General features: G+C 46.3%; 1 protein-coding gene across 2 annotated transcripts; it reads left to right on the top strand.

Moving 5' to 3' along the window:
- The first annotated feature begins 98 nt into the window (after window positions 1-98).
- On the top strand, window positions 99-23,307 carry LOC119465177 (rRNA 2'-O-methyltransferase fibrillarin-like). Of its 2 annotated transcripts, none has more exons than XM_037725974.2 (10): window positions 99-223; window positions 976-1,266; window positions 3,915-4,055; window positions 14,052-14,102; window positions 14,641-14,735; window positions 15,782-15,952; window positions 18,271-18,403; window positions 19,758-19,870; window positions 21,773-21,918; window positions 23,174-23,307. In XM_037725974.2, exons 1-10 carry the CDS (start codon window positions 211-213, stop codon window positions 23,196-23,198), a joined length of 1,179 nt encoding a protein of 392 aa, XP_037581902.1. In that variant the 5' UTR covers window positions 99-210; the 3' UTR covers window positions 23,199-23,307. The 2 variants fall into 2 exon arrangements, with proteins under 2 accessions (XP_037581902.1, XP_049511618.1); XM_049655661.1 differs by having other exon boundaries at window positions 976-1,272.
- Window positions 23,308-27,511: the final 4,204 nt, after the last annotated feature.

The raw sequence follows: 27,511 nt of genomic DNA, 5'->3' as shown, positions 1-27,511 counted from the left end.
AGGATAAATAACTAATGTACATAATAAGTATGTCGCGACACTGCTCAATGGTGCCTTAAAGACCACATTTATGAAGTTGTTAAGAGTTTATGTGTTGATGCTGCGGAGGGCGGTGCAGTCTAATTTTTTTTGTCGGCATCTGTGCCGCTGCAGCGGCAACGCGGTTGCCGCAAGAAGCAAGCGTGGTTTTGCTAACACGTGGTTGAAGAGATGGGACGACCGGGTAATCTTTCTTATTTCTTATGTGCTGCCTTTTAGCTGCTGTCAGCTATACAGTGATTAAGTAGCAATTGAGAATTCTTTTATTGACAAATGAGTGTTTAATTTTCCTCGTTATTGTTATTAGGCGGTATTTCAATGCCCCACGCGTTGAGAGTGCCCAGCGCTGCATGACAGGAACGATTGTTACGCTAATGTTTGCAATGAATCTCTTGTTCTGGGTCAGTGTTCATTCCTAAATGATGTTACGGCTTTCTTGTGTATGATTAAGACACGCTGCTCATAATTGTTTCCTCGTGCTGGTGCATTTGATACTGAGGTTCATGGCAGTCACCATCTTGGTTGTTTTGATTGAAAAGAAGTAGCCTTTGCCCTTAGATGGTCGAGTGTTTGTAATTTTCTTTTACATGTGCTTGTAAAAGCCGTAACAACTTCACAAACGCATTGTGGAGTGTAGATTTGCGGTGGGAAGTTCGACGCGCGCTGTTTCGAAAGTGCCCTAGGTTTTTATTTTTATTTATTGAAGAGTTACTTGTTACCTTATATGTTACCAAGACCCTTGCCCGCGTTTTACGTGTATTTGTTCTTCGAACCCTGAGAACTTGGTATGGACCAATCGACTAACGATGTGGTGTGCGTGACAAATCGCGTAAAACAAACGTTGCACCGAATGCCGACAGGGTGCTGCAAGCTGCCCGAGTGTTGTGCGCAGCATTGGTGGTAAACCTGGCGCTGTGTGATTTCTGCTTTTCGTAGGCTTTACTCCACGCGGTGATCGTGGCGGCTTTGGCGGCAGAGGCGGAGGAGGCCGCGGTGGCTTCGGGGACCGTGGTGGCCGTGGAGGTTTTGGTGGTCGTGGCCGCGGAAGCTTTGGTGATCGTGGTGGCCGCGGCGGCTCTGGTGACCGTGGTGGTCGTGGTGGCTTTGGTGACCGTGGTGGTCGTGGCAGCTTCGGCGATCGGGGTGGCTTTGGTGGCCGAAGTAGCTTCGGGGATCGTGGAGGCCGGAGCAGTTTCGGCGGCGGCGATGGAGATGGTGGTGGACGTGGTAGGTGTTTCACGTAGTCGTCTGGTATGCAAAACGTTTGTGTACCGAGGTTTGGGTGCACGGTAAAGAAACGGTCGAGATCAAAATTTCTCCGGAGCCCCACAGTACATCTTTGATAGCCCCTGTGTTGCTTTGAAATGTTTGAAGCCCCGTAAATCATCACCTAGTAGCCTCCCTTGCTTTTTAATTGGTGGATGATGTGCAAAACTTCCCACCACAGTTCTGAAGTTACATTTGCACGTTTTTGCCTGCATTGACATTATGATCAGTGCTTGTGTTTTAGAATTATACAGCCCAGTCTGCTACTTGCACCTTTAGTTAGAACCAGGCGACATTAGTGTCTTCCAGGAGATCTAAATAAACAAGCGGCATGTTTTCTGTCAACACTCCTGCAGTTCATAGTGCATCAGTGGTGCAAGTCAACCTAGGCACAGGTCATAATCAGCAGTACCTTATACATAGTTCCCGGCGAGTCTGTCATTGCTGCTCGTGCTGAGCTGTACTGCTGCTGCATTGTTGTTGATCTGTGGCAGCTGATCACGTTGCAATAATGGCAATTTGCGCAATTTTTGGTTGCCACAGTAAAAGTAACACTGCCACAAAGCCAAACTATGCACAACCAGGTCTGTACCATATCTCAAACGTGCTAACAGGGCAGCGAAAATCCACAGTGCTGTTGGAAACAAGTTGGTGCCTGTGACTAGCCTGGAAAGCCGGATAAATTTAAATCATTTCCAGAACACGTATGACTCCTTGTGTTTGTCGTCTTGTTTTCCTCTGCCCTGGGCCCTTGCCCTCCGCCTGACCACAAATCAGAACTATAGCGCCCAATTTTCTGCTTGTCTAAACACATTAAGATGTTAAACCAGAGCTTATTTGTATCAACTGGCTCATGTCCAGCCGCTGCAGTTATGTCCAAACTGTGTAACACCTTTGCCCAACGCACGGAACATCGCGGCAGGCTTAAATGTATTTTGGCTGCTTGTGCTGCACGAGACAAAATATTCAATTAACGGACTGAGAGTAGCTGCCAACTAGAAAACCATAACTCACAGAAAGCAAGCACATGTTTTTTGTTTCACACGCACACACATACACACAAGAGAAGCTCCGTGCGTGCATGGTTGAACCTCCGTGACAAGCAGGCTGTCTGCGAACAGAGCAGCTCAAATAATGATGCTGCATGTGAAGTAACTTGCTTTCATTGATTTTGCTGATATGTTCCACTTCCAAAATAATTGTTTACCTACAGTGATTTGTAGAGCTTTATTCCTTTCAGAGTGATGCAGATCACAGGCACCACCAAGTAATTGTATCCATGTGCGTCGTGGCTGGCTGCACCTCGACCTCTGAAGTCACATCTGCACTGATGCAGATTTTGTACAGGGTCACACATTTCAACTTTTTGCTTACAGTGAACCCACGTTGGCACCACAACCCCGTCCTTGTACGAAGGGCAAAACTCGAGGCTTCTAACTTCTGCCATTTCACATATCCTAGGGTCATAAACGTGCAACGTGCAGGCATCGAAGCGGATGGCGAACACAGTGCGATACAAACTAGATTCTTAGCAATGATGGACAGTCAGGACAGGTGTCGAATGTGACATCACATGCAAACTATGTATAGTGCATTACCACAGTAGGTGTTCTCTGCAGGTGGGGCCAGAAGCAAATCGCGGATCTCGCTGGCTGTAGCTGGCGGCAAGCTACTCACAATGTGATGGTAGCGCGTGCAGTCGGCTGTGATGTGCCGGGCGGTGAATTGCGCCTCGACTTGAATGAACCAGAGCTCGAGGGTCGGTGGGCTAAAAAGGGGGCAGCTTCAATTCGACTGCAGACACGGTAGGCGCGTCGGCGTCGCTGTGCGTGTTCATGTTGGGTCACCACTGCTGGTTGCTAGCGATGAGTCACCACTGCCGGCAAAGAGCAATTAGACCGTGAGCGATCAGTTCCAAACAAAGACTGAACTTTTTTATTCTCTCACGAGACACGGGGAGGCGCTTGGGCCAACAGACTTGCCTTTCAGGTGCTTAACATGGTGGTCAAGAGTGGCGCTATAGACTAGCCATTTAAACGTGGGCCAGTTATAGTGGCATGCGGATGGCGTTCACTACACCACCATACCCTGCCAGGCAGCGACTGTGACTTTAGTGCTCTATATTGTAGCAGCAAACATGATTGATAGGTTGTAATGATGAATGCATGCGCTTGGACTAGGGGCTAGAGGAAGAGGAAACTATGTGTCTGCAGAGTGAAATTTCCTGGACCCATGAGACATGATTATTAGAAATTGTCAAATGTGCAACCTGAAAAGCAATATAAAAGCAACATGCTCCACTTCTCGTATGTGTTATCGAGTCCCTTTACACATGATTGATGTTGGTTGTGGGTGACATAGTCTTTCTGGGGTTTTACGGACCAAAACCTGTTCTGATTATGAGGCACGCCGTAGTGCAAAGCTTCGGGTTAATTTTGACCACCTGGGGTTATTTTAACGTGCACTACAATGCAAGCACAGCTTTGGTCATGTGTGCAGTGGCCTGAGAGCTTTTGCAAAGAATGTTACATTGTAGGATGTTATTAATTTGTTTTGATCATGTAGCACATTCTAGGAATTCTTATTGTTGATGTTTTGCTTGTTCTCAGGTGGCTTTGGAGGCCGGGGAGGCCGCGGTGGTTTTGGAGGCCGCGGTGGCTTTGGGGGTCGTGGTGGCTTTGGGGGCCGTGGCGGAAGAGGGGGTGACAGGGGTGGCAGAGGTGGTGGACGAGGCCGTGGCGGAGGACGTGGTGAGTACAAGATATTAAAGCAGTCTAGTCATTGGAAGTAAAAAAATACACATTGGGACATTGAATGGTAAAGCAGACGAGTGGCAAATCTGTCTTCAAATCCATCTGATTTCATGGGCTGCAAATGGCTGAGCCTATTGGCTGCATTAAACGTTTAGTGACGACACATGTAAATGCACTTTTTACCTAAATGTGTAATACACAAAGAATAAGCATAACTAATGAAAAGAGGGGGAAAAAAATTAGAACTTTTTTACCATTGGGGGGGAAACTCCTAGTTGAAAATGAAGTGGGCTTCAACTCAAGCCACCTACGGCCTCATATGAAATTTGTACAAACAGCTCTTGTCATATGTGAACCATAGCCGTACATTTCATTTGCTTTACATCATGTCTCCTCTGCATGTATTAAAAAAAGAAGTGAGTCCCATGCAAAACTTCTTCCTTCTCGTCCTGTGTTCCAGCTCTAAACTAATAAGGCTTGCTGCCTGCTATTCAGTCTTGGCCGAAGGCATTTAGCCAGAAACTTTGTACTGAATACTGAAACTCGGCAAGAAAAAAAATTTCTCTTATTTTGCTTGTAGGCAACACTCTTCAATCGAAGGTTAAGGAGAGGGACTGCACTGACACCTGAGCTGGAACTTAGTGATTTCGATGGGGGGGGAGGGGGGGGGGGCATTTCTGCATATTTTGGACTACAATCTGCCTTGTGTGCAGCATGCCTAGGCTTCACTGACAGCAGTGTGTACCCATACTGCCACATGTGAGGGTTGTGCAAGTGTTGTGACTCTAGGCCCAGTAAGTGCACTTTGTGTTTTACTATGCGTCAATGACCTCATACAGGGGCAGTATTCTCAGGCGATCACCGTCAAGAATGCATTCATTTTCACGAAATTTCATGAAAGTAGCACTGAACGCAATGGCGTCTACGAGCGACAGTGTACCTGCACACTGTCTTATCACAGTTGGCACATTGCCAGAACGCTGCGGCCTGTAGACACCAAACGCATCCTGCTCTGGTCTTGCGAAAGTGAAAGTATTTCCAAAAGGTGATTGCCTGAGAATACTGGAGCATATTCTCGGCCTTTAGGAACTGCATTGATTTGTTTTAGTGCACATTGTGCACTTTGCCTATAATGTCCTTACTAAACTTGTTCTTAATGAATTACATGTAATTAATTGTAATCAATTACATATTTTGATAATTTTGTACTTTGTTTACTCGCTAATGCTCACTGTAATTGAATTACTTTTTTCAGTAATCAATTTCATGTAACCAGTTCCATTTTTTACCAAACAAGCTCTAACGGGCAACGCTGCTTTGAACACCTAAATTGGCGGGAACAGAGCCCAAAGGGATGAAAGCATGTACAAGGCTTACCTGCTCCCACAGTCAGTGTCTTGCAGCTATGTCTGAATCACCTGAACATGGCAGGGTTGCAGATTTACACACATCTTTTGAAAGTCAGACTTCTGAGCTTTTCTCTTATAAGTTTCTCTCCCTCGCTCCTGGAAGCACTTACAGGTATCCTTCACAGGCAGTAAGAGCTGCTGCTCAATTCTTTGCTTAGTGCACTCTATGACTTCTCCGACTTAGGCAGAAGTTTTTGGCCATTAAATTAATATTTTCTGTTAGTTTGATATTCTGTGGCTCATATACACCTATATTTCTGATTGTAACACAGGAGCAGTATTTCTAGGTCTGAATAATATGCAGCATCATATTAAGTGATACTACAGATTTGGCCACCTTTTTAAGAAGATAAGCGGTTTCTGCCGTTCGTTACAATTATTCGTTTAAGTCTAAATGGTTAACGAGTGAACGGCACTGAATGTCCGCCATATGTGGACCGACAAATTGAAACTGCGCTTCTATGGCCACTTCGGATGTTCATGATCACCTAACACGATTTCTCACTTTTTTCTTTTTCTGCTGAGGGAGTTTAATGGAGCTTTTGGTCAAAGGAGGTGAGCTATCTTCCTCAGCAGCTAAAGCTCTTGTGCCCATACTTGTTATAAAACTAAGAACTTAATGATTGTTTGCATTAAAAGGAAAGCTCACTTAGTCATAGGCACGAAATATTGTGTTTTAGTATAGATTGCAGCAGTTCGTGTAGCGAAATGCAGAGCCTACTCGCCATGCCGCAAAGGAAAACACTGATAAGCACAGAGTGACTAGCGTCGCCGTGAGCACTACTATACAGCGGAATCTCGATGATACGATCACGGCTGATATGAATTTTTCTGTGGTCCCGGCCGAGCCCCGTTAGTTTGCAATGTGCTAGAGAATGGTTGTTACGAATCGATTTTCAACCCGCGTCGGTTGATATGAATAAATGCCGCCCCACTGACGGCCGCGAAAGAGAACAACGCGCAGGCAAGCGCTTTCTCCCTTTCTCTTTTGGTGTGGAGGCGCGGAGGCCGCGACTGGGCGTGAAGAGTTTGAAGCGGTGGTGCTTTTGTGGCTTTTGTGCTTTTCCTCCTTTTCCACGTGCCATCGGCCGGACGGAGTGGCTGCTGTGCTTTGGGCTGCGTTCTTTGTGTTTGCGCCATTTTGCCTGTGGGAACAGAAGACTCGGAACAAGTAACCATTTATTCGTCGGGGCAACTACGCTGATGCTGCAGCCATGATGTCAAGCTTCTTCTTGTTCTGCGGACGCCAAGCGCACTGTCCACTACATGGCTCCCCCCTAGCGATGAAGGCATTGCCGTCGAGCGGTTTATCTGCTTCAGATGGTGTTGCCAGCATCCATGTGAGCTGGCTTCAAACGGTCTATAGATATTGTCTCTTCGCGTCCGTTAACAAGGAGAGTGAAGTACTTAGGATCGCGCTTCAGGACTTTAAAAGGACCGTCGTAAGGTGCTTGTAGTGGAGTCCGAGTGGCATCGTGGCAGATGAAGACATGGCTAGTACGAAGTAATGCAGGGCTTATATACACGGGCTTGCAATCCTGACGAAGCGGTGGTGGTACGACAGTAGCCATAGTGGTTCGCAGGCGGTCGGCGTAAGAGTGTAGCTCAGCTGATGTCGGTTCCGAGGCAAAGAACTCGCCGGGTACGCGAAGTGTCGTGCCAAAAACCAGCTCTGCGGATGAACACTGTGTGTCTTCTTTCACCGCGGTGCGAAGACCTAGTAGAACCAGAGGCAGGCGCTCTGTCCATGGAATTGTTGAGTCCTGCGCACGCAGTGATGCCTTCAGTTGACGGTGGAAGCGTTCCACCATGCCGTTGGAACTGGGGTGGTAAGCCGTAGTTCGTATGTGTGTTACGCCTAGAAGGCGGGAGAGAGCCCAAAAGAGGGACGATTCGAATTGTCTCCCTCGGTCTGTCGTTATGGTGTGTGGGACGCCATAACGAGCGATCCAGCTTGACGTCATCGCACACCCTTGTTCTGCGGACGCCAAGCGCACGGTCCACTACATGCCTATAGTCGCAGCAAGCTATGTCTACCGAGATACGATCTCGGTTGATTCGCGCGGCCGTACGCCGAGGCGCGGGAGCCTCCGTTGGCGCGTCTTCCGTCGACTGCGTTATCGGTGCCGATGGCCCAGGGCGATTGTCTGTTTCGCTGCTGGAGTCATACGGTGCAAGGTAGCGCGGAACATTCAGTTGGGTGCTCCTCTGCTTCTCCCGCTAATCGCCGTATTTTTCTTGCCGTAGGAGGCTTGCACTTCCGTATTCCAAAGAGTGCTTCGTCCCAAATTTTTTCTCCAACGAGCGACGATCCATCACTAACCTGGGAGCTCTCAGTAGTCGAACACTGCGTGTCAGGTGAAGACGCCGGCGTGGTTTACGAAGCAGACAACTGCCGTTGCCATCTTGCCCCTGTCACAGCAGCAACCAATGGAGAGACGCCTTTCAGCATGGCAGCCAATCGGAGGCCTGCTTTCATCGGAGGGCCCGTGTGACTACCTATCGCAGACCCGCGCTTCTTTTGTGTTTGTGCGTTTGTTGTTACAAGATGGCGACGGCGGACGAATTGAGAAGCGGAGCGGCGAAACTTTGAGCTTTCAGACGATACCAAGATGGCGGTGCTCGGTGGCGGGAAATACGAGATATGTCTCCGTGAACTGCGGTGATTTTGCGCAATTTAAAGCTGTTTTCTCACCCTGCGCTTCGGCGTCGCTGGTCGGCTGGTATGACCGGTGCCGGGCGCCCTTTAGTCGCGGGGGGGGGAGGACGAGTTGTTTTGGTGTTGCTGACCTAGAGCAGGGGTCCTTTCTTCCCTTCGTCGCGTCTGCCAGGCCATGAACATACAAAGAAGGAAGAATGCCCTTCACGCGGTTTATATTACCCGCCGTGTTCTGAATGTGCCAAGACTCGAGTAGCAGCCTTTTTCGCCAGTTTGTCTCTGTTTGAAGGATTTGGGTGTCTTGGAAAGAAGTCTTGTGGTCGGCGTCTTCGGAATGTTCGGCGACGGCGCTGCGTATTCGGTTGAATGTTCTGACGTCGTTTTCATGTTGTCTGATTCTTTCTTTTAGATTTTTGGTTTCCCCGATGTACGACGCCGGACAGTCGGCACAGCTGATTTTATAGACGACGCCTTGAGCTTTTTCTTTTGGTGGATGGTCTTTTGGTTTAGGAATGAGGATATTCAAAGTGTTCATCGGTTTATGCGCGACTTTGAGGCCTTCTTTTTTCAGTATTCGGCTGAGAGCTTCGCTGGCACCTTTGACGTATGGGATGGACACTCGTTTCTGTGGTCGAGGGGAGTCAACGGTTGTAGGTCTCGTAGTTTGTTTTTTCTTTTTTGTTGTCGGGTTGTTTTTCGAATGAATTCCGTTGTATAGCCGTTCCTTTTGAGTTCGTTGAGAACCGTTCTCCTTTCTTTCTTTTGATCTGATTCCAATGTGCAATGAGTTTCGACTCTTCTCAATAAAGAATTTACGACCGATGCCTTGTGGTTTGCCAGATGGTTGGATGAGAAGTGTAGGTAGCGGCCTGTGTGGGTTGGTGGCACGAGGTGCATCTTTTTTGCGTCAAATGTACTCAATATCTTTTATGGAAGGAGCGGTAATTATAATTGCTACGAGCGTAATTAGAAGTTACATTCCTGTACTTGTACTAAACCCAGACACCACTGCCGCTGAATGAGCCTCTGGCGGCTTCTTTTAAGAACTTGTTATTGGCAGTGTGACACGACCCCAACTTTCTTGAGGTCAAACTCATTTGGAAGTCTCGCACTCCCTTATCCTAAAAGAGTTCGTTGAGCATCACAGCATTGAGTAACCACCATCTTCTGCACAAGATGTTCGCACACTACTACACAGCCCTTCTCCCCAGTGTACACATTGAGCGAGCTAGTTTTCGGTGTGTCTGCAGATGTCCTCACAAGGAAAATAGGAGAGATTACCGAATAAAATTTTGAAGAACAATTATCTAATGAAGAGCCAGGCCAGCTCGTTCTTTTTGCTGCATTTGTGCAACGGTAATAAAAGTAGGGACGAGAGTAACATTAAAGTAATCGATTAATTTTTAGGGATTTCACTGTTACTCTCTGAGGACAGTAATTGTAATGGGTTACATTTTTTCTGTAACGTGTACAAGTCTGGTCCATACAAGCTTTAGAAGATAGCTAGATTTGTTTTATGAAATTGTAAGCTGATTGTTGATTACAATGCTACCTTGCACTAGGCAGAGGTGGTTCCTGCTACTGAGCATAAGGCCACGGGTTCGCTGCCTGCTACAGCGGCCACATTCTGATGGGGGCAAAATGTCGAAACAATCGCAATAATTTAGGTGCGCTTTTAAAGAACCCCAGGAGATCCAGATCAATCCGGAGTGCCCCCAATACGGTGTTTCTCGTAGTCCCAGTGCCGACTTGGGATGTTATGCGCTGCAGTTTTATTTTAACACATCATATGCAGGTATCAGTCCTGTAGTGAGGTAATTACGCACCGGCACGTTTGTTGACCTGCGTTGGTGCAGTGAAGGATGGAGCCATAGACGTTTAGGTTGGTAGATAACATATATTAGGACTAAGCACTTTATTATAAACTATACAAACAAAACAACGCACATATCACACAGTAACTAAAGTACATGTTACACATGCATGCTAAGTACCTACGGTACAGGTTCTTGCTCGCGCTTACGTCCTCGTCGTCTTCAGCAGAACGAGACCGTGACGGGACGACTTGGGTCGCTGAGCAAGATGTAGTGTTTTGACTTGCTGAGGTGCTGGGTGAGCGGTGGAAGCGGCTCGAAGGTTCAGGAATGGGAAGAGATCAGAACAACCAGGAAGAGTCGCGGGCAGGTAATAGCCGGCACTGGTCACAGCCATCCGCAGGAACGTGACCGGTCAGGGGGTTGCCCAGCGGTTCACCCGAGCAGCCCTCTCGAACCCTGGCTCTTCGAACACCGTGTCCAACCAGTCTCTGCTGCGCTCGTGCCTTCTGCCTCTTCTTTTTGTTTCTTCTCTGCCGCCGCCACCTCGTGCTCTCTTCTTTTTTCCGCGACGTGCAGCACAAGTAGTCAATGTCGTCGTCGTTTCACCACGAGTCCACATGATTCGTCCTTTGTGCATGCACTGGTGTGCTGTCTACTTCTGCTCAAGCATCATTTCAGCATTGTGTGCTGTCATCTCCCTAATCCACGAAAATATTTAAGCTCAAATAACATTAGTCATGCTGCAGCTATGCAGCCGCACAACATGTTGCGTGGTTGCACTAAAATCATCATACAGTCAACATCCGAAAAATCGGGCAGTCCGTAAAAACAAATGCATGCCTTTTACTGCCCCCAAGGGCTCACATTGCCATAGGCACGTTCGAAATAGCTATGAAGGCCTGCCAGTGCACTTATTAGGCATATCGTAGTTTCTACTGTGATACGAGTGGTGGGTGCACGTGTGTTTAAGGTATACACACCATGTACCGTGACAATTGGCCCTTCCCACTCCAGATATGCTTCACTGCAATACTTCGGGGATGCTTCACTGCTGTATTGAGGCAAATCTAACTTTCGGGAACCGGCATTATGCAACGCGCCATACTTTCCGAGTTTCCAAGACATTGGCGAGGATTATAAAGGCGAAGACGGCACTGTTGCTAACAGCGGCAAATTATTTCAGTGAAAAGCACACCACTTCACAGAAAGAAGCTTGGTAGCAAACGTCGAAGTAGGTATGCCTGGTGTTGCTGCGGTGGTGGCTACGATTGCCAACGGATCTGCGTGTGAGAGTGCCGGTTCAAGGAGGCGAGATAAGGAGGCAGCTGTGGTGGCTTCGATTAATGCCGTTTTGGACCTGCCGTCATGGCATAAAGACGGTAAAATCTGAAGGCGAAGGTTTTTTGTGTCCGTAATTTCAGACGTTTTTATATATTGACTCCATGGGGTACGTGGCCATGCCGCAAAGGTGTCCGAATTATTGGGCATGGTTGGAAAATCGGTCGTTGACTGTACTTGAATGATGTGGGCTCTGGTCATCTAGTGAGTATTGCATTTTTGTGTTAAAGTTGCTTGCTTCTGAGGATGATTTTGCACTTGCTGGGAACGGTAGAAGTTAAGACAACTATTATCCTTCTGACTGCAGTGGAATGCCTCAGGTGGTGTCCTCAAAAAGCACATATTACAGTTGAAGAAAAATTCATGGCTTGCTTTTTGAGGATGCCGAAATGAGTCTCCTTGTAGAGGTCAGTTACAATCAAGTAGATGGCAATTTTTCCATGTGTAAAACAGTGTCCACCTTATGTATTTCGGCTGACATTACTTGAAAATGCATTCTTCCTGAAATAATTTAGGGGCTTAGATGACTGCAAGAGGGATAATTTATTTCCTTCTCACAGTTATAGAGCACGAGATCTTATCTGTTTGCTTGTCATTAATCCTTAGGTTTGGAACAAACACTTAAAAGACCCCTCACCAGGTTTGGACATGGCAAACAAACAAGTGTGGCGCGTAGATCATGCAATGGCGATCGTGTCTGCAAAGTATGAAAAGGCTGCACAGCCTGATAACAGCCTAAATTTCAAACAGAAGGCTGCGTCCCCTTCCTCTCAAAGGAGCCGGCCTTGAGCGAGAGTCAAGGTCACTCGCAGAGATGCCTTTACACAAGACATGCTGCTTGCAGTGTCAGTGACTTCGGTTAATCATGCAATGCGAAATGTTTAATGCAGGGTTCGCACAGCCCCTTGAAATCCTTGAATATCCTTGATATTGACAGTATAAGTTCAAGGGCCCTTGAAGCTACTTGAATACCCGTGGGCTCCTTGTAATCCTTGAAAATCCCGTGGAATTTGTTCCGCTAGAGAAAATTAACGATGTACCTCCGCAAGTCATGCTGATATTTAAGGCCCCTTCGCTTACGAATGCCCATGAAAACAAGCTGTGTTGACTAAAGGGCAACATCAGGAAGTTTCGGTTTTAAATCTCGCAGCCCCTACGTCGTCTAGCAACAAATATGCATTGGAAATCCAATCCAATGCGAGACATGTCGCTCGCTCGGCTTGCGTATAGTGCCTAGAATATACTCTAGTGTGCCGTCCACCGAGAGTCTCCAACGCGGGACTGTGGCGCGGGCTGTGATGCCTGCCGCCGCGGGCCACCAGACGGCGATGCCTGTCGGCACCATGCTAAATCCTGCGGTGTTCGACTCGCGTTCGTTTGCGATGCATTGATTGCTACGCGTCGATTGCAATGCTTAGTTCATTTCTCGCCTTGCTGCCGCTTTCGTTGCAGTCTTTTCTTATTGTGAGTGGGTTTTTTGCATCTATGTGTGCACTCGTCTGTCTAAAGAAACTTTGAACAGGTTGCGAAACCGCGATTTCCCAGAGACGCGGAAAGAAACGGCTCATCTCATTACCCAGCGCGTCCGCAGACCCCGAACGTATTGCGGATTGGGACAAGAACATAAGAGGCAGATCGCCGGGCAAATGGGAGACTCGCGTCGTGTCTTGCCTGAAGTCCGCCCATGTCTCAGCATGGTCCGGCACAGTCTCGAAGTGCAGCGCACCAAGCGGCCGGCGGCGGCAGGCATCACACTCTGTGCTACCGCGACACCCGCTCTCGGCACACTAGTATGTGTCTTTTAGGTACTATAGTCGGGCCGTTTGTCGGCCTCGTGCGCGCCATTTCAGTGAAGTTTGCGTTGTGTGTTTACTTTGACAAGATGCCAGGCGGGAAGTGCAAGTTTCAGCCTGCGTGGCTGCAACATACGGACTATCGTCACTGGGTGAGACCGGAACCAAGCGATCCTTATCGAGCAATGTGCGCATTATGTCAGAAGACGGTCGACATTGCAACGATGGGGGAATCTGCCTTGAAGAGCCACCAGAAAGGCGAAAGGCGACGAAGTTTCCGTCGAACAGCCAAAGAAAAAGAAGCGGAGATAACAGCTCTTGAAAGAGAAATTAATGCGAAAATAGGGCTCCTTTCCTAAGTCATGTGAGGAAATAAAATTACGCTAACACTCCTTGAATTCTGCCTTTTTGCATCCTTGAAATCCTTGAAATGTCCTTGAATTTCCAGCCAAATATTGTGTACGAACCCTGTTAATGCTGTCATTGGAGATACGCTGTGCAGTAAAAAAAGGAGGCATGCAATGCGAAATGTTTAATACTGTCATTGGAGATACGCTGTGCAGTAAAAAAGGAGGCGGGGCTCATCATGTGAACGTTACGTGGCCCCTAGACTTTGGTATAGGAGAAAGCAGGCAAGGAACATCACTTAAAGGGGGAGAATGTCTCGGTTGGCAGTGACATTGACCTCCTAGCAGCATGGTAACAGGACGGTTCAATTTCTTCTACCTGCTCCCATAATGAACTCATTTGAAAAATTAGTTCTATAAAATGCTTCCTAGACAATGGGGCCCTTTAGGGGGCACTTCTGGAAATTGTATTGTGATTTGTCCAGCATTTATATGATTAATCCCTTTTGTATCTAATGTCACCATTGTTTTTTATTCAAATTGTCATGACTGTAGCTTTCATTGCATAAGCTCGTGTGCCATGCTTATATATAGCATATGTCTCACAAGTCTTGTCCTCTTCAATCACAGGTGGCTTCAGGGGAGGCAGGAAAGTATTCATCGAGCCGCACAGGCATGAAGGTGTGTAGTGTTTCTTTTTCTTTTAATATACACGCACACACACACGTGCACTAGGACAACTTGGGCAAAATAAGTTGCTGGGAAACTTTCTTCCAAAGGGGGGGGGGGGGGGGGGCTAATACTGACGTGCATGTTCAAATTATGTAGAAGCCCCACCACGCACACCCATCATCACTACATCAAGCCTGCCTGGCTCTAAGCATTTCCTGTACACAATTCTTACCATGCAGAGGTGCTGCTCTTACCAAAATGCCAGAGATACCATTGTATGCCATTCAGGTTTGGGCTGCTGTTGTAGACAGGCATATGAAATACATTACGCAAGCGAATTTCAGTGTGTTTTAGGTTGCTACACCGGAAACTCATTTTGAAACTATGCTATCCCCAGAGTAGAAAAGTGTTTGTTGCAGTTTTCCATCGTGCCAGGTGCATGGTGGGTGCATTGCAGAAAAACGAATGGCAGATGAGGTTTCGTTGAGAGTGGAGTTTCAGAATTGGCACCTTCTGATATCCAATGATGTGAATTCCCTTTGTTCAGGTGTCTTCATTGCACGAGGAAAAGAAGACGCTCTGGTCACCAAGAACCTTGTTGTTGGAGAGTCCGTCTATGGAGAGAAACGTGTTTCAGTTGAGGTAAGCCAACTGTGGAATCTTGTAAAGGAACATAGTTTTACTACGACCTCTGTGCAATGCAGTGAAAAAGCTCCTAATTTCGTCAGGCAATCGAGGTGAAAACCAACTTAATGTCTAGGAGCACTTGCCCGCTGTTAACCACTGATCTTTCCATTGAACTAAAATTTCGCATAATAGGCTTAGCGGTAGACAGAGGGTGAGCCCTCCTTTTTCTTCTCTTTCCTTGTTGGCTGGTGCAAACGGTAGCTTTAAAGGGACACTAAAGGCAAATACTAAGTCTACGTGGACTGTTGAAATAACATTCCAGAAACCTTGTAGCGCTTGTTTCGTGACAAGACTTAGTTTATGAGAAAGTTACATCTGAAGAGTCTGCATACCTTTAGCACAATTCAAATCTCCTGCCCCCGAGTGGGGGAATGGTGACATTGCATACGTCATCACCGTCGATGAGTAAAACGGCGCCCGACAGATGGTGGTCTGGTTTTCTGTGCAAAACACAAGTGCCCAGCCATGGAGAAACCGAGCCAAGACAGAGCGCTGGATTTGCTGCTGCAGTTGCTTTTGGTCAAGTGGATTGAACCATTTAAGAATTCCACAACATCACATGGATGGGGCATTCTCTGCTACTTTCAATTTGTGTGAGCTTCGCGAGCCTGCAAAACCAGCGAGGGCAGCGCAGAGTGAAGAAATGAAATTTATTATGAGTGGTTGAGTACTAGTGACAGAATTATCAGTGCCTTTGCCATCGGGCTAGTACTTAAATGTCCCAGGCGAGTCTCTAATCATGTCCTGCATTTAATTTAATTTCTTGTTTACTAAAGCTCTGTTTGTGATAATATTGACGCCTTAGACGTTATCTAGCACTAATCTATCACTTTAGCTTGACCTAATATTTGCCTTCGTGTCCCTTCAACTGCTCTGAATGGAGTGGGTGAGATGAGCATGGCAGGTTGTAAAAGTTGGGAAAGTTGTGTACTCACTGCAGTTTATCTTGTTCAAGTTCTGTTCCTGTGTGTTTAAATTGTTCTTTGGTCTTCACATTCTAGGAGAATGAGGTGAAGCTGGAGTACAGGGTGTGGAACCCCTTCCGATCCAAGTTGGCCGCAGCCATCCTTGGAGGTGTGGATCAGATTCACATGCCACCAGGCTCTAAGGTGCTCTACCTTGGAGCAGCCTCAGGCACCACTGTATCCCATGTGGCTGACATTGTCGGACCGGTGAGTGTGGTTTGCTGGTTGGCTGTTTACCAAGGCTTGGGACTCCTGGGAGAGCTAGAGTGATGAGACACTAATTCCAGTGAAGGGCTGTGGGAAACATCACAAACAGCATGTACATTTGTCATATTGGTGTTAGGTAGATGGCACAAACTTGGATAGATGGCAAACCAACCCTTATTGCTTTTTTAGCTGGATTTATTTGCTTGCAGTATTCATGGTCAGAAGTTTCTCGTGTGCACCTCAGCCATTACTGTCAAACACTGAAGTGCTGCACATTGCTCTTGGGGCATTCTTTAGATTGAACCAACCCTGCAAGTGACTGCAGCTGCAAGGCGGGTATGCGGGTTATAAGTGAATTTCACCTTGAAGTGAGACTTTTGCCTTGTGGTGTGGCTTTATGGCAGTGCACGCTGCGCTACAGTGAAGCCATATGGCAAAATTCATGTTGCCGTGAAGTTGCACCTCAAGGTGAAATTCACTTATAACCCGCATACCCGCCTTTAGTGTTAAATATATTAAATTCTGGTGCAAATTATGTGCGCAAACGTAGAGTACTGTGTCACCTGTCAACGTTTATCCGTTGGCACAATTTGCACTGCTGTCTAAAATCTTGTACAGTGAAACCTCGATTATACGTCCCTGGTCATGCGATGACCCGTATTTTACGACGAATTGGTTTGGTCCCGGCAAAACCCCCATAGAAATAATGCATTAGAAACCTCGATTATACGACGCAATTTTACGCCGACCCTGCCTCGTACAACGCCTCCGTCTGTACCGTCCGAGAAAAAAAGCCCTAAGCAGACGCAGGCTGGCGCATGAACGCACTGCTGTTGGCTGATACCGGGTGTGCAGTACCGTATTCACCCAAATGTAACGTGACCGTGATTGTAACGGGAGGTGCAACTTTCTAGTCACGCAATATAATAAAAAATTTAACCGTGAATGCAACGTGAGATGAACGGAAAAATAAATGGTACCTTTATTCAAGGAATTGCAATTCGGAAACTAGTTCTCTTGACTCGTCATCCTCGTCCGAAGAGGAGACGGGGGCTTTCCTTGAACGGTATTCTCGGGCCAATCACTTTCGTGGATAGTTTCACTTTCGTGAAATTTCGCGTGACTCGGCACTGATAACGTCCCCACCAAGTGTTTCTGGCGCTGTCCTAAGCATGCTATCAGTGCCAACAGTGCTGTCGGCCGTATACTTCGAGGGGTTCGGTGATGGGACGAGCCGAGTCTCGCGAAACCGAAACTATCTCCAGAAGGGATCGCTCGAGAACCAAGTCATCTTCTGTGCCGTCGAGCTTTTTTGAGATTTAAGTACTTCTTTAAAGACCGCACATTTCATTCGGGGTCAGTACCAGGCCACTTCAGTTTCCACAGAGCCTTTCCGACTGGCATCGCACTTAAAGAGGGCCTGCCGCTGGTCCCGCCATCCGCAATTCGTCCACGTTGACACACCGAGCCACGGCAGACTTTCCCAGCTCCTCGGTCATCAAAATTGCTCATCTCTCGAAGCGGCTGTCATACTGAATGCGCTGCGTCGGCATAACGCCACGAAATAATGTAGTCGAACCGCAAAAGGCCGTAGGGTATTGCAGCATCATAGCCAGGCACAAGCGCAGCGTAAATAGCGTCGATTCCAATCAAAAACAAGTTTCGACTTCAGTCGACATGTATAGGGATTGGATTGAGACGTAAAGTTACAGGTTGCCAACGTAGCGCTAGAAATTGCGGGATTTGGAGCATTTGCTTTAAAATGGCCAATTTTGCTGTTATTCAACTGTAACACGAGGGTTTAGTTCAAGCAACGAAAGTCATTAAAAATATGTGCGTTACATCAATAAATACGGTAATTTCTTTATATTTAATCCACCTTTCTTGGAGCAGTGCAGGTTCGGGCCGCAGGTTTATTCAGGCAGTCTGTACCCGTTTTTTGGGCGAGACTGAGTGTCGCTGCCTATATTCTTAGTTTTTCGATTATATGGCGGTTTTGCGTGGTCCCCTGAAAGTCGGGGTTCCACTGTATTCAAATAAATTCAGTATTGAAATTTTATTGTACCAAAAACGGAAGTTGTACTGTGAGCAAAGTCTTGGTAAGCCAGAAGCGTTTCAGACGGGAAATACTGCCTTGAAGTGCTATTCCCTCTGACGTCACTAATTTGGACAGCATCTGCTCTTGAAGGTTTTTTTTTACGTTGTTCCAGTATTGTTGCAGGCCACATTGAAATTTTGTTTGGCTTCTTTGTTGAGATTTTCTCTAATCGAGTTGCCCTTCATCTTTGCGAATAACTTTTCTGTGACTCTTCATGCAGGAGGGCCTGGTCTATGCTGTCGAATTCTCTCATAGATCAGGTCGTGACCTCATCGGGGTGGCACAAAAGAGGACCAATGTGATCCCCATCATTGAGGATGCCCGCCATCCACACAAGTATCGGATGCTAGTTGGTATGGCTGCTGTTTTTTGTTCACTGGAACTTGCCAAGCATGTCCCATTGTGTTCTTGATTTAATGGTTTGTGCTTAGTTCATCTGCAACAGTGCAGCACGATTTAGTTGTTATAACCGATGATGTGGCATGGGAGCATTTTAGTAAATGGTTTATTTTCCCATAGACACATCCAGAAGTTGACAACGCATCAGCTGCACGTTGTTATATCCAATATATTGTTAAAACTTGTATAGTTATAAGTGGGTTTGGCTGTATGTGGATTTATTATAATGGGCAAGGACTGTATTTGCTGCAGTGAGGCTTCCCCCGCGCAAAAAATACCTGGCTACAGGCCTGCTTGTTGGGCATGTGATGCTCTAGTGATTCTAAAGGAAGGTGCGACTCATACACAGGAAAATACCCGTAAATAAGGACTTGTCTAACACTTGCTTTAAATAAACATCTTGGGTATTCATTACTCTAGGACTTAGGCTAGCTTTTGAGCCAAAGTATCAGAAAAGCAACAGACGCGAAAGTTTTTAAGTGTGCAATCTGCTAATGTGCTGCATGCATCCTTCACCAACTCTGTGTGCCATTACATTTGTATTTTACAACTCCCACTCCCAGATGACTCGAAGCAATCGCAGTATTTGACTTTTTTTTTTTTTTTTTTTTGTTTCACTAGTTGACGAATTTATTGTTTCGCTAGGCAAACTACAATCTTGACTCATATACAGTGGAACCTCGTTCATACGCGTTAAGGGAGAAAATGCCAGGAAAAATGTACCAACCGGAAAAACATTTGATCTTATGTCACTAAAAGATTTGGCAGATTCTATTGTAGTTGAGATCTACGTAATGCAAAGTGTTGTGCGAAAAGTTGCGGCATGAGACGCCGACGTGCGCTTGATTGGTGGGGCCTGAGCAGCCCAGGGTCGCACATTGTCATTCTTGCAGTTTCGGCATGCTTACGTTTGTGCTCCTCGAATTCGGCCTTGGTCTGCAGCTTCATTGAGTGGGGCATTTTGACGGAAAGTATTGACATGCCCATTCGACACGAATCGTTGCAGCCCGAGATGCATGTTGTTTTTCTATTGCGTTATAAGACGACAACAAGGAACCTAAACAAAATCGAGCTGGTGGGCGGCACCCAGAATACGGTGTCTACAATGCTGCCAGAGTGAAACGTGATGCTCACTTTGTGCCTTCTGCAGCAGGTGCGGTGCGGAAGCACTCAGTGTGCCTTGCCAACATTGTGCATGAGGTCCGTCATAATTTTTCTGTCTTTAAAACCCGCTCGACGTTGTAATTTTATTTTACATCTTCGTGGTGCCGTAAAATTTGCTAACATATAAATCTCATTGTCTTACAGGTATGGTGGACACCATCTTTGCAGATGTTGCTCAGCCTGACCAGGCGAGAATAGTTGCCATAAATGCTCACCACTTTCTCAAAAATGGTGGACACTTTGTCATATCCATAAAGGTTCGTGGTGGTCTTTTTTTCTTCTTTTCACCCCACTTGGTAAATACAAAAAGTAGTGGTAGGATATATATGGCCTATCACAAAAGAAAGTTAAGGTCAGTGTGCTGCTGCCGGCAAGGGCCAGCTGGCTTTTACTTTTTTTCTGGCTGAGCATAGGCTGAGCATACTTTATGCTTTCCTAATGTGTTGCCCGCTTTTCTGGAACGCTCGGTAACTCTTCTGGAATGGCTGCATTCCACTGGTGCCAAAAGGCGTCGACACAAGTTTGTACTAGCACGGTCTTTGCAGCAGCTAGCTTCCCCATGGACAAAGACAACTCCGCTTTTTTTTTTTTTTTTTTTTCCTTCTTGAGACCAGGAAGTAACTGTGCTAGATGTTACATTGATCGATCCAGACCATACAATGCTATTTCTGCAAAATTTCAGTAAGAACAGGCCACTGGCAAGTGCAAGATGATTTTTCTATGATTGTAAGAGAAGAAATACATGCTCCTATATACACATGTATCGTCATTCTTACAGCCTGACAATATGCCTTTTTGTTTTGTTAGAAGGGTGTAGTGAGTCACAAGGCCAAGAGCAGCATAACATTAGTGATTTACCGTATGTAATCGTGTAAGGCTCACACTTCGAGTTTTTGACAGGCTGCAGGCCTTGCACGAGGCAGGTTTATGGCTACTCACTGAAGCGTTGAACTGCGCCCCAACTGTAATGCAAAATAAGGCAACCACTGGGCGCTTACTATGAACACATTTACAGTCGCAACACTTATTTTTTGGACACGGACAATACCGCGAAAATGTCAGAATAATTGGGCAGTCCTAAAAAAAAAAAAAGCTAAATGTGACGGTAGATTGCTCAGTATTGTGCTCCGATAAAATAAAGTTCACTCTATAGTTTCGTGATGACTGAGGCCGTGGGTATGTTTCGCGTTCACCCATCACGAAGCCTGATGGGCGTTGTGTTGAAGTGCGGATACCATGCACATGGTCTCCAATCTGCGAACTGTCAGTTTAGGCTGTGCTGTACAAATTCAGTTTAGGACATTGTTAACTTTGTGCCTACACACAAACTTGCACCATTTCGAAAGTCCAGTAAATGCACAAATGAACTTGGTAGGGGTTCGCGGTAGTTGCCAGCTGATCGCCCGCGGACCCAGACTCCACGTTTGTGGCTGTCAGTCCAGCCTATGCAAATGATTTCACGCCTGATCACCGATGTGGTCTACTCATGCAAACATTTTAAGGGTGCACTTCCCGCAGTAGCTTGCTGCCCAGCCCAGCACCCCTTCATCAGAGTCTGCATCCAAAGTTGCGGTTTTGCCCAACCTCGAGTACCCCAGCGCCTCCGTGCCGGATACGTTGATGGTGATAATGCCGTCATCACCAGGGCAACTATTGCCATGTACCGTAAAACACCGGACTATAGGTCGACCCCCAACTAATTCTAAAAATGAAAAAAAAAAAATCATTTTCAACGGCAAAAGTACCGAAAGACGCCCTTACCTTTAAACAAATGCGACTCAGCCGGTTGCACAATGGTGACAGTATTTAGACGAGGGTCGACTTTTCGCAATGGTTTTTTAAAAAAAAGTTCGACCTATATTCCGGTTTTTACGGTAGTAGTGGTTTGGGAAAATTAAACAGCATGTGAGTATGCACGTGATGCTCAGCGAAACCTTTTTTTCCAAGTTTTCTCACTGTATTTACTTCTTCGATGCTGTTAATCTTTGTGGCCTTGTTTAAAGCACATTCCTTGACCTGTTGGAAATATGAGAAAAAGTTTTGCTTACATTCCATCATGAATTGCGGTCACATGCTCTTTGTTCATGACGTTCTTTAAGTACAACACATCTCTGTACAACCACACATTTCATCTGGGATGGCGTTTTACCTTTGTGCAGGCCAATTGCATTGACTCTACGGCTGAGCCTGAGGCAGTGTTTGCCGGTGAAGTGGAGAAACTGAAGCAGGAGCGGCTGAAGCCACAGGAGCAGATCACATTGGAGCCCTATGAAAGGGACCATGCTGTGGTCGTAGGCACTTACAGGTACATTTCTGAGCTTATCCTGGGGTGGTGTTTTTATTGTTTCACAAGCTATCGCTTAGGGGTTATAGTTTGTAGGACCTTACTGCTTTATGTTACATGTTCAGATGTAGGCATTACTCAAACTTTCAAAGAAACCTTTGTTTGCAGTTAGTGGCAGGTTATATGACAAATATATGCTACCCACCCTCCCCAAGAGTGTGTATTTACCCTAGGTCTACGCACGGTGCTACTCTTCATCACTTTCTAGTACATATTCCATGGTGAGAGAACCAGACACGATTGGTGCTGGGTCAGTGACTGCCTTGGTTGTGTTTGATCTCTGCCTTCCAGCAGTTTCACTGGTGTATTTCATTCAAGGCAACTGGTTTAGAACAAGCAAATGCTACAGCATCTCTCCAAGACTGAGCTCGAACCTCCTCTTCTTCATCAGCACTAAACACATGTTTAAAACCCATGGTGCTAAGATGACATTCAGCCAATGGCTTTTCAACACTCTTTATTCTGGAGACCATTGCTGGTAGCATCGGATGCATTTTCTGTAGCATTGACACTTTCTCAAAATCAGCCAATGGCTTAATCTACAGTTTATGCTAGGACCCTCTTTCCAGAGCGTGGCCAGGGAGCAAGCAGTGGTCAGTGCCTCGTGGAATGTGCAGAACAATGTTCACACTTCACAATGCTCACACGTCTTCACTTGAATACATTAAACAATGCACTCTAGTATATACCAGCCTCATTATCTGTAATAGTCTTTCTCCTTGTTATAAAAGCATTTAATAAGTCGGTTAGCCAAGGACACCAGCATAGTGTTAACTGGGCACATTAGCCGGCTGAGCTGGTTGAAAACTTGCTGTGCTACATGATGCACTTCGTCACACTTTGCACCTCCCCTAAATATTCGTGGCAGCATACTTATTGTGCCCAGCAAACCTGTGCCGGTAGTGTCCAATTGTAACATTGCAAAAGGAGACTTTATTGCTGTACAAAGATAAATAGTTAGACGAGGAAGTCTAAGTAAGTTGGTAGAAATTTAGCGCATTTAATTAAATGAAAAAAAAAAAAAAAAAACCATTCTAGTCTGCTTTCGCATGAGCCCTGCAGGTGGCAGCACCATACCGCAGCCGTGTCGCTTTGAGATATTTCTGCATAAGTGCCAAAGATGTGTAAAAAGGCTGATTTTGGCCATTGATCTTTCTCATTTACTTGTGTGTGAATATCCTGTCCTCTAATAGCACTTTTGTTTCTTGAATTACAGGCCGCCGAAGAAATCTGAAGGGTGATCCAGGACCCGGCGCAATGCTTTTTATTATGCTGTTTGTTTTAACTTCTCGTGCCACATTCACAACGTGCACTGTGTTTCTTAAGCTGTAATAAACCATCGTTTCTCAAAACTTTGTGTCGTTTCTTCCAGCCGTGTCGTTTTCCAGGTTTGATACGTGCACAAGTTGAAATCCTACCTTGTAGCTGTGTGGTTGCATGTCCACATCCAGCAGCACCTCATTTCGCAGTTGCGTATTTAGTTTTTTTTATTTGTGTTTTTCGAAACACTTCAATTTATGTATGATTTTTATTCCCAATATTTATCGTTGACATATAATTCGTATGAGCTCGTGTAAACGCGCACAATTTTAGCGCCGACTGTACGCAACTGCAGCGTCTGGCGCTCGGCCTAGCCGCTTTTGGCGGGAGGAAATGCAACGGCCATGGATAAACGAGATTCAAATTGAATCGTTTTCCGCGCCATTTTAATGTGTTCGAGATTTTATTTTGGGTGTTTGTGCCTTCTGGATTACTTTTGATTGGATTACCTCACCTCTGCTGTGTATTGAAACAACCCTGGATAGCCGCTGTTGAGGTAGGTGGATCATTTTTTGTGAGGCTGCGTGGCAATCTCGCGCAAGCCAATGCGCCATGTGGTTATGGCGTTGTCCTTTCAAAGGGGAACATCCAATGTTTACAATTGTATTTTCGTTCAATCACCTCTCTAAATGCCCACCGTAGATCACTATGAGACTACGGAATGTATTTTTTGAGTTAATGCTACTGCTTATAATGCAAATTTAATATAAAGATCACCTAGTTCCGTTTCTACCCCGAGAGCACATTGCGCACAGCAACACGTGAATTTCGGTCGTGTTTACTTCCCTGCACCACACTTTGCTGAAACCTTGTGTGTAAATCAAAGGAGGTCGCCCATTAGCAGAGTTCTTTAGTTCTGTTCATTCATAATCCCCATCGTTGACGACCCTCACTGCCGAACAGATACCTCCGACTGCGGCAATCCGCTAAGCCTTGCAGACGCCGTTCACGTTGGGGACAGGGCGCCGCGTTCCTTATCGCCGCGTCCGTCGGTCAGTCTGCGTTATCCGACGGTCATCCAGTGTCGGCCCGCAGCTCCCCTGTGTGACTCGGTATCGCGATCGCGCGCATTAAAAGGCACGTGTGAACGATACCCCCGATTCTCCCGTTCGTGCATCTGAGATCGGCAACTGGTTTGCTTACTCGTTTGTTTATTCTCGCGATTAAGACGGGCGCCGCGCGTACGGCGCGTATCGTAAGCCACTGTTTGCCTGAAATGGCTTCGTTGCCGTTCCATCTCCTCTGTTATTTCGCGGTGCTGTGAAATTTGCGGCGCGTAGTAACAAGGGGTCGTGTACAATCAGCTGACGACGCTTCTAAGATGTCTACATCCGGGTGACTCACAGACGAAGCGATATGCGGTGCAGACGGCGCTGCCGAAAAAGAAAACCCAGCGTTTCCTCGTTCATTAACGTTTTGACCTCCCGAGTTTCTTCCAATTTTTTTCGGCTTCTAATGAATTGGGCGCCGCCAAAGTGGAAGCGGTGCTTTTTGTCCCATCGACGCTGCCTCTTTTGGCGTATTTTTTGTGCTCGCCACCGCAGCGTCGCGTTCGGCTCTTTCCTCGCCCTCTCCCCACAGCCGCTCCCCCTCTCTACAGGCTGGCCGCCGTTGTCGTCTGCCGCTTCGGATCGGGGACGCCATATTTGCATGAAAAATGCAGTGTATGTTGTGTCCTCCTTAGCGGTGACTGCACTGTTACCGTCTGAAAACAGTTGCCGTTGGTCTATACTCACCAATGGGACCTTTCGTTTGGCTTCGCGAAATGAGATAACCCCCGTACGTTTCATTTTTCCGCACGGCCGTACTATCTTTACAATTTTTTTTTTTTTTAGTCTTCGCCATGGCGCACGCTAGCGCCGCTCTGGTTTCGATGTTCGGAGTGGTCCGATTTGTTTTGTTTCATGTCCGTCTAGCCACGCTCTCCGCCTCGTTTCCTGTGTGTTTTCATTCGACCGTCAGCCGTCGCATGTCAACAAAACAGCGTGGGCGCTGTATTTTAATTGCCCGTTTTCACTCGTCCGGCTCTTGCATACCCTTTTTGAGAGAGAGCGGTACGTGCTTGATAAATTCGTTCACCAGCCGTCCAATGCGCGCAGGCTCCTGATAAATTGATGAGTAATGAGTCTGAAGAGAGTGTTCTATTTAAAAACTAGCAGGGAGGGACGGGCAGCGGTTGATCGAACCACCAAACCGAACTTGTATTTTCACGTGCGGCTTTGCCAGGACGTTATGGTGGGTTTAAAACATTATGTGACAGACAAACGCAGACGTGGATGTTGGCAACGATAGTGATAGATACGGTAGTTGTGATTCTAGAATAATGTGCAGCAACATTGGCGGAAGTTGGCGTACAGGAGGAGGCGTCGCAAATTCGGAAGGATATACGAGGAAGAGACGGTATTAAAATAAATAAATACAAGCCGTATTGTCGGGGCGGTAAGTAAGTTCGAATTGTCGGTGTGTCTCCACTAGTCAAGCGTGAAACGTGCTCATTTGTTCGTATTCCGTCTCTAAGGCCAAATACGAGCAAACGCACCGACACAGCTCTGTTTCCAGCTGCTGGATTCATGTGTACCTTTGTATATCCATGCTTTCATCCTTGTATGGCACCTTGATATTTGCAGTGCTTCAACGGTTGTTCTGTATGTGTTATGTTATATAAGGGACTCTGGTTATACTGACGCGTCGTAATTGGGCAGTCCATATCCGGCACGTTCTGCTTTGCAGAAAGAAGCGCGTGGGATGTCTTTTATGCTTGTGTGTCATATTCAACTCTGTTTCAGCTTAATATATGTAACATATAGACATGCCTGAACTAATTATAAATTATCTTTTCAGCGTACATTCATGTGCCCCGTGGTCATAAACAGTCTCAATGTTGTTGCTCAAAGGGAAGGTTGATGGCTAAATGAATCGCGGTTGGGAACAGGCCTGTTTCGCACTCAGTTCGTCTGAGAATCGAAAACACAGCTTTAAATGCGGGCGTAAGAAAACTTTGTTCGCGGAAATGAAAACGCACAAGGATATATGAAGGATTGATCTCTCCGCAAGACAGTCTCATTTGTCATTGCCGAGTGCTCACAGCAGTAGCGTACCCAGGATCTCTGCCAGAAGGGGGGGGGGGGGGGTTGACAGTTTGCCAATACCATCTATATAGCACTAATTTCAATTTCTTCACGGGAAATTGTCAAAAAGTGCGCTTTTTGTGAGTGTGCAGACGATCGCGCGTCTTGCATCTTAGTTGCAGTACTCAAATGCGCAAGGAAAGAAAAGGGGTTAAGCAAAAGAGGGGGGTTAAGTCGGCCACAGGGGGGGGGGGGGGGGTTACAACCCCCGACCCCCCCCCGTCGGTGCGCCACTGGCTCACAGCAAAGGTAGGTACTTCATGCGTTGGAAAAACGATGTGACAAAATAAGAAACGCAAGCATAAGACCAGAAACGGGGAGAAATAACGATTAATTCGTAAGCAACGCTTTAACTACTGCTAACGAAAAAGAGTTCAAGGAATCGGTAGGGAGCGCTTTTTGTTGCTCATTATTAAATTTTGCAATGAGCCCGCGAACAAGGGAAAGGGAGGAGGGAAAAAAAGGAAGATTAAACATTGTGCTGGTCTACGTTAAAGCAAGTTCGCTCTGCACGTGCCCTCGTGAGAGGTATTTATTTATTTACACTCGGGGGTTTGCACATTACATAGGGAACGACATATAATAAGAACTAGAAACAAACAGTTGATAAAAAAATAAACACGAGACAGTCGACACATTTGTACAAAAATAAGTATATAGAGCTGGAAGAAAGCCAAGCTAAAAGACGGCACCCGCTAAGGGTCGCAGCTTTTTAACCAAGTCTAAAACCATATGAAAGCACTGCTGATGGAATATCAATTCACTCACCAGGAAGTCATAGAACACTGCGCACAATAGGTACACAGTCGTGATCAATATGAAGGGAAACATGTATTTTTTTTTTCAACCGCCCGTAGGGGCTACACACACATCCGTCCCTAAAAGTTTAATAGGGAAACTTATTGTTATGTAACAAGTTCCTAGATTTGAGCCCATTTTCGCGAGTGAACGTGGCATAAAAAAAAGAAAAAGAGAGAGAGAGAGAGAGAGAAAATTGGCTCTTCCCTTTTATTTTAATGACTGTACACACTTACATTTTTTTTTCTGTTTCTTGCTGTATTCTCAGACTACAGTTCCAAATATATCACAAAGAAAAGCTGCGAAAT

Source organism: Dermacentor silvarum, chromosome 9 (assembly GCF_013339745.2).
Source record: "Dermacentor silvarum isolate Dsil-2018 chromosome 9, BIME_Dsil_1.4, whole genome shotgun sequence".
Taxonomy (NCBI): domain Eukaryota; kingdom Metazoa; phylum Arthropoda; class Arachnida; order Ixodida; family Ixodidae; genus Dermacentor; species Dermacentor silvarum.
This window is presented reverse-complemented; position numbering and strand designations above follow the sequence as displayed.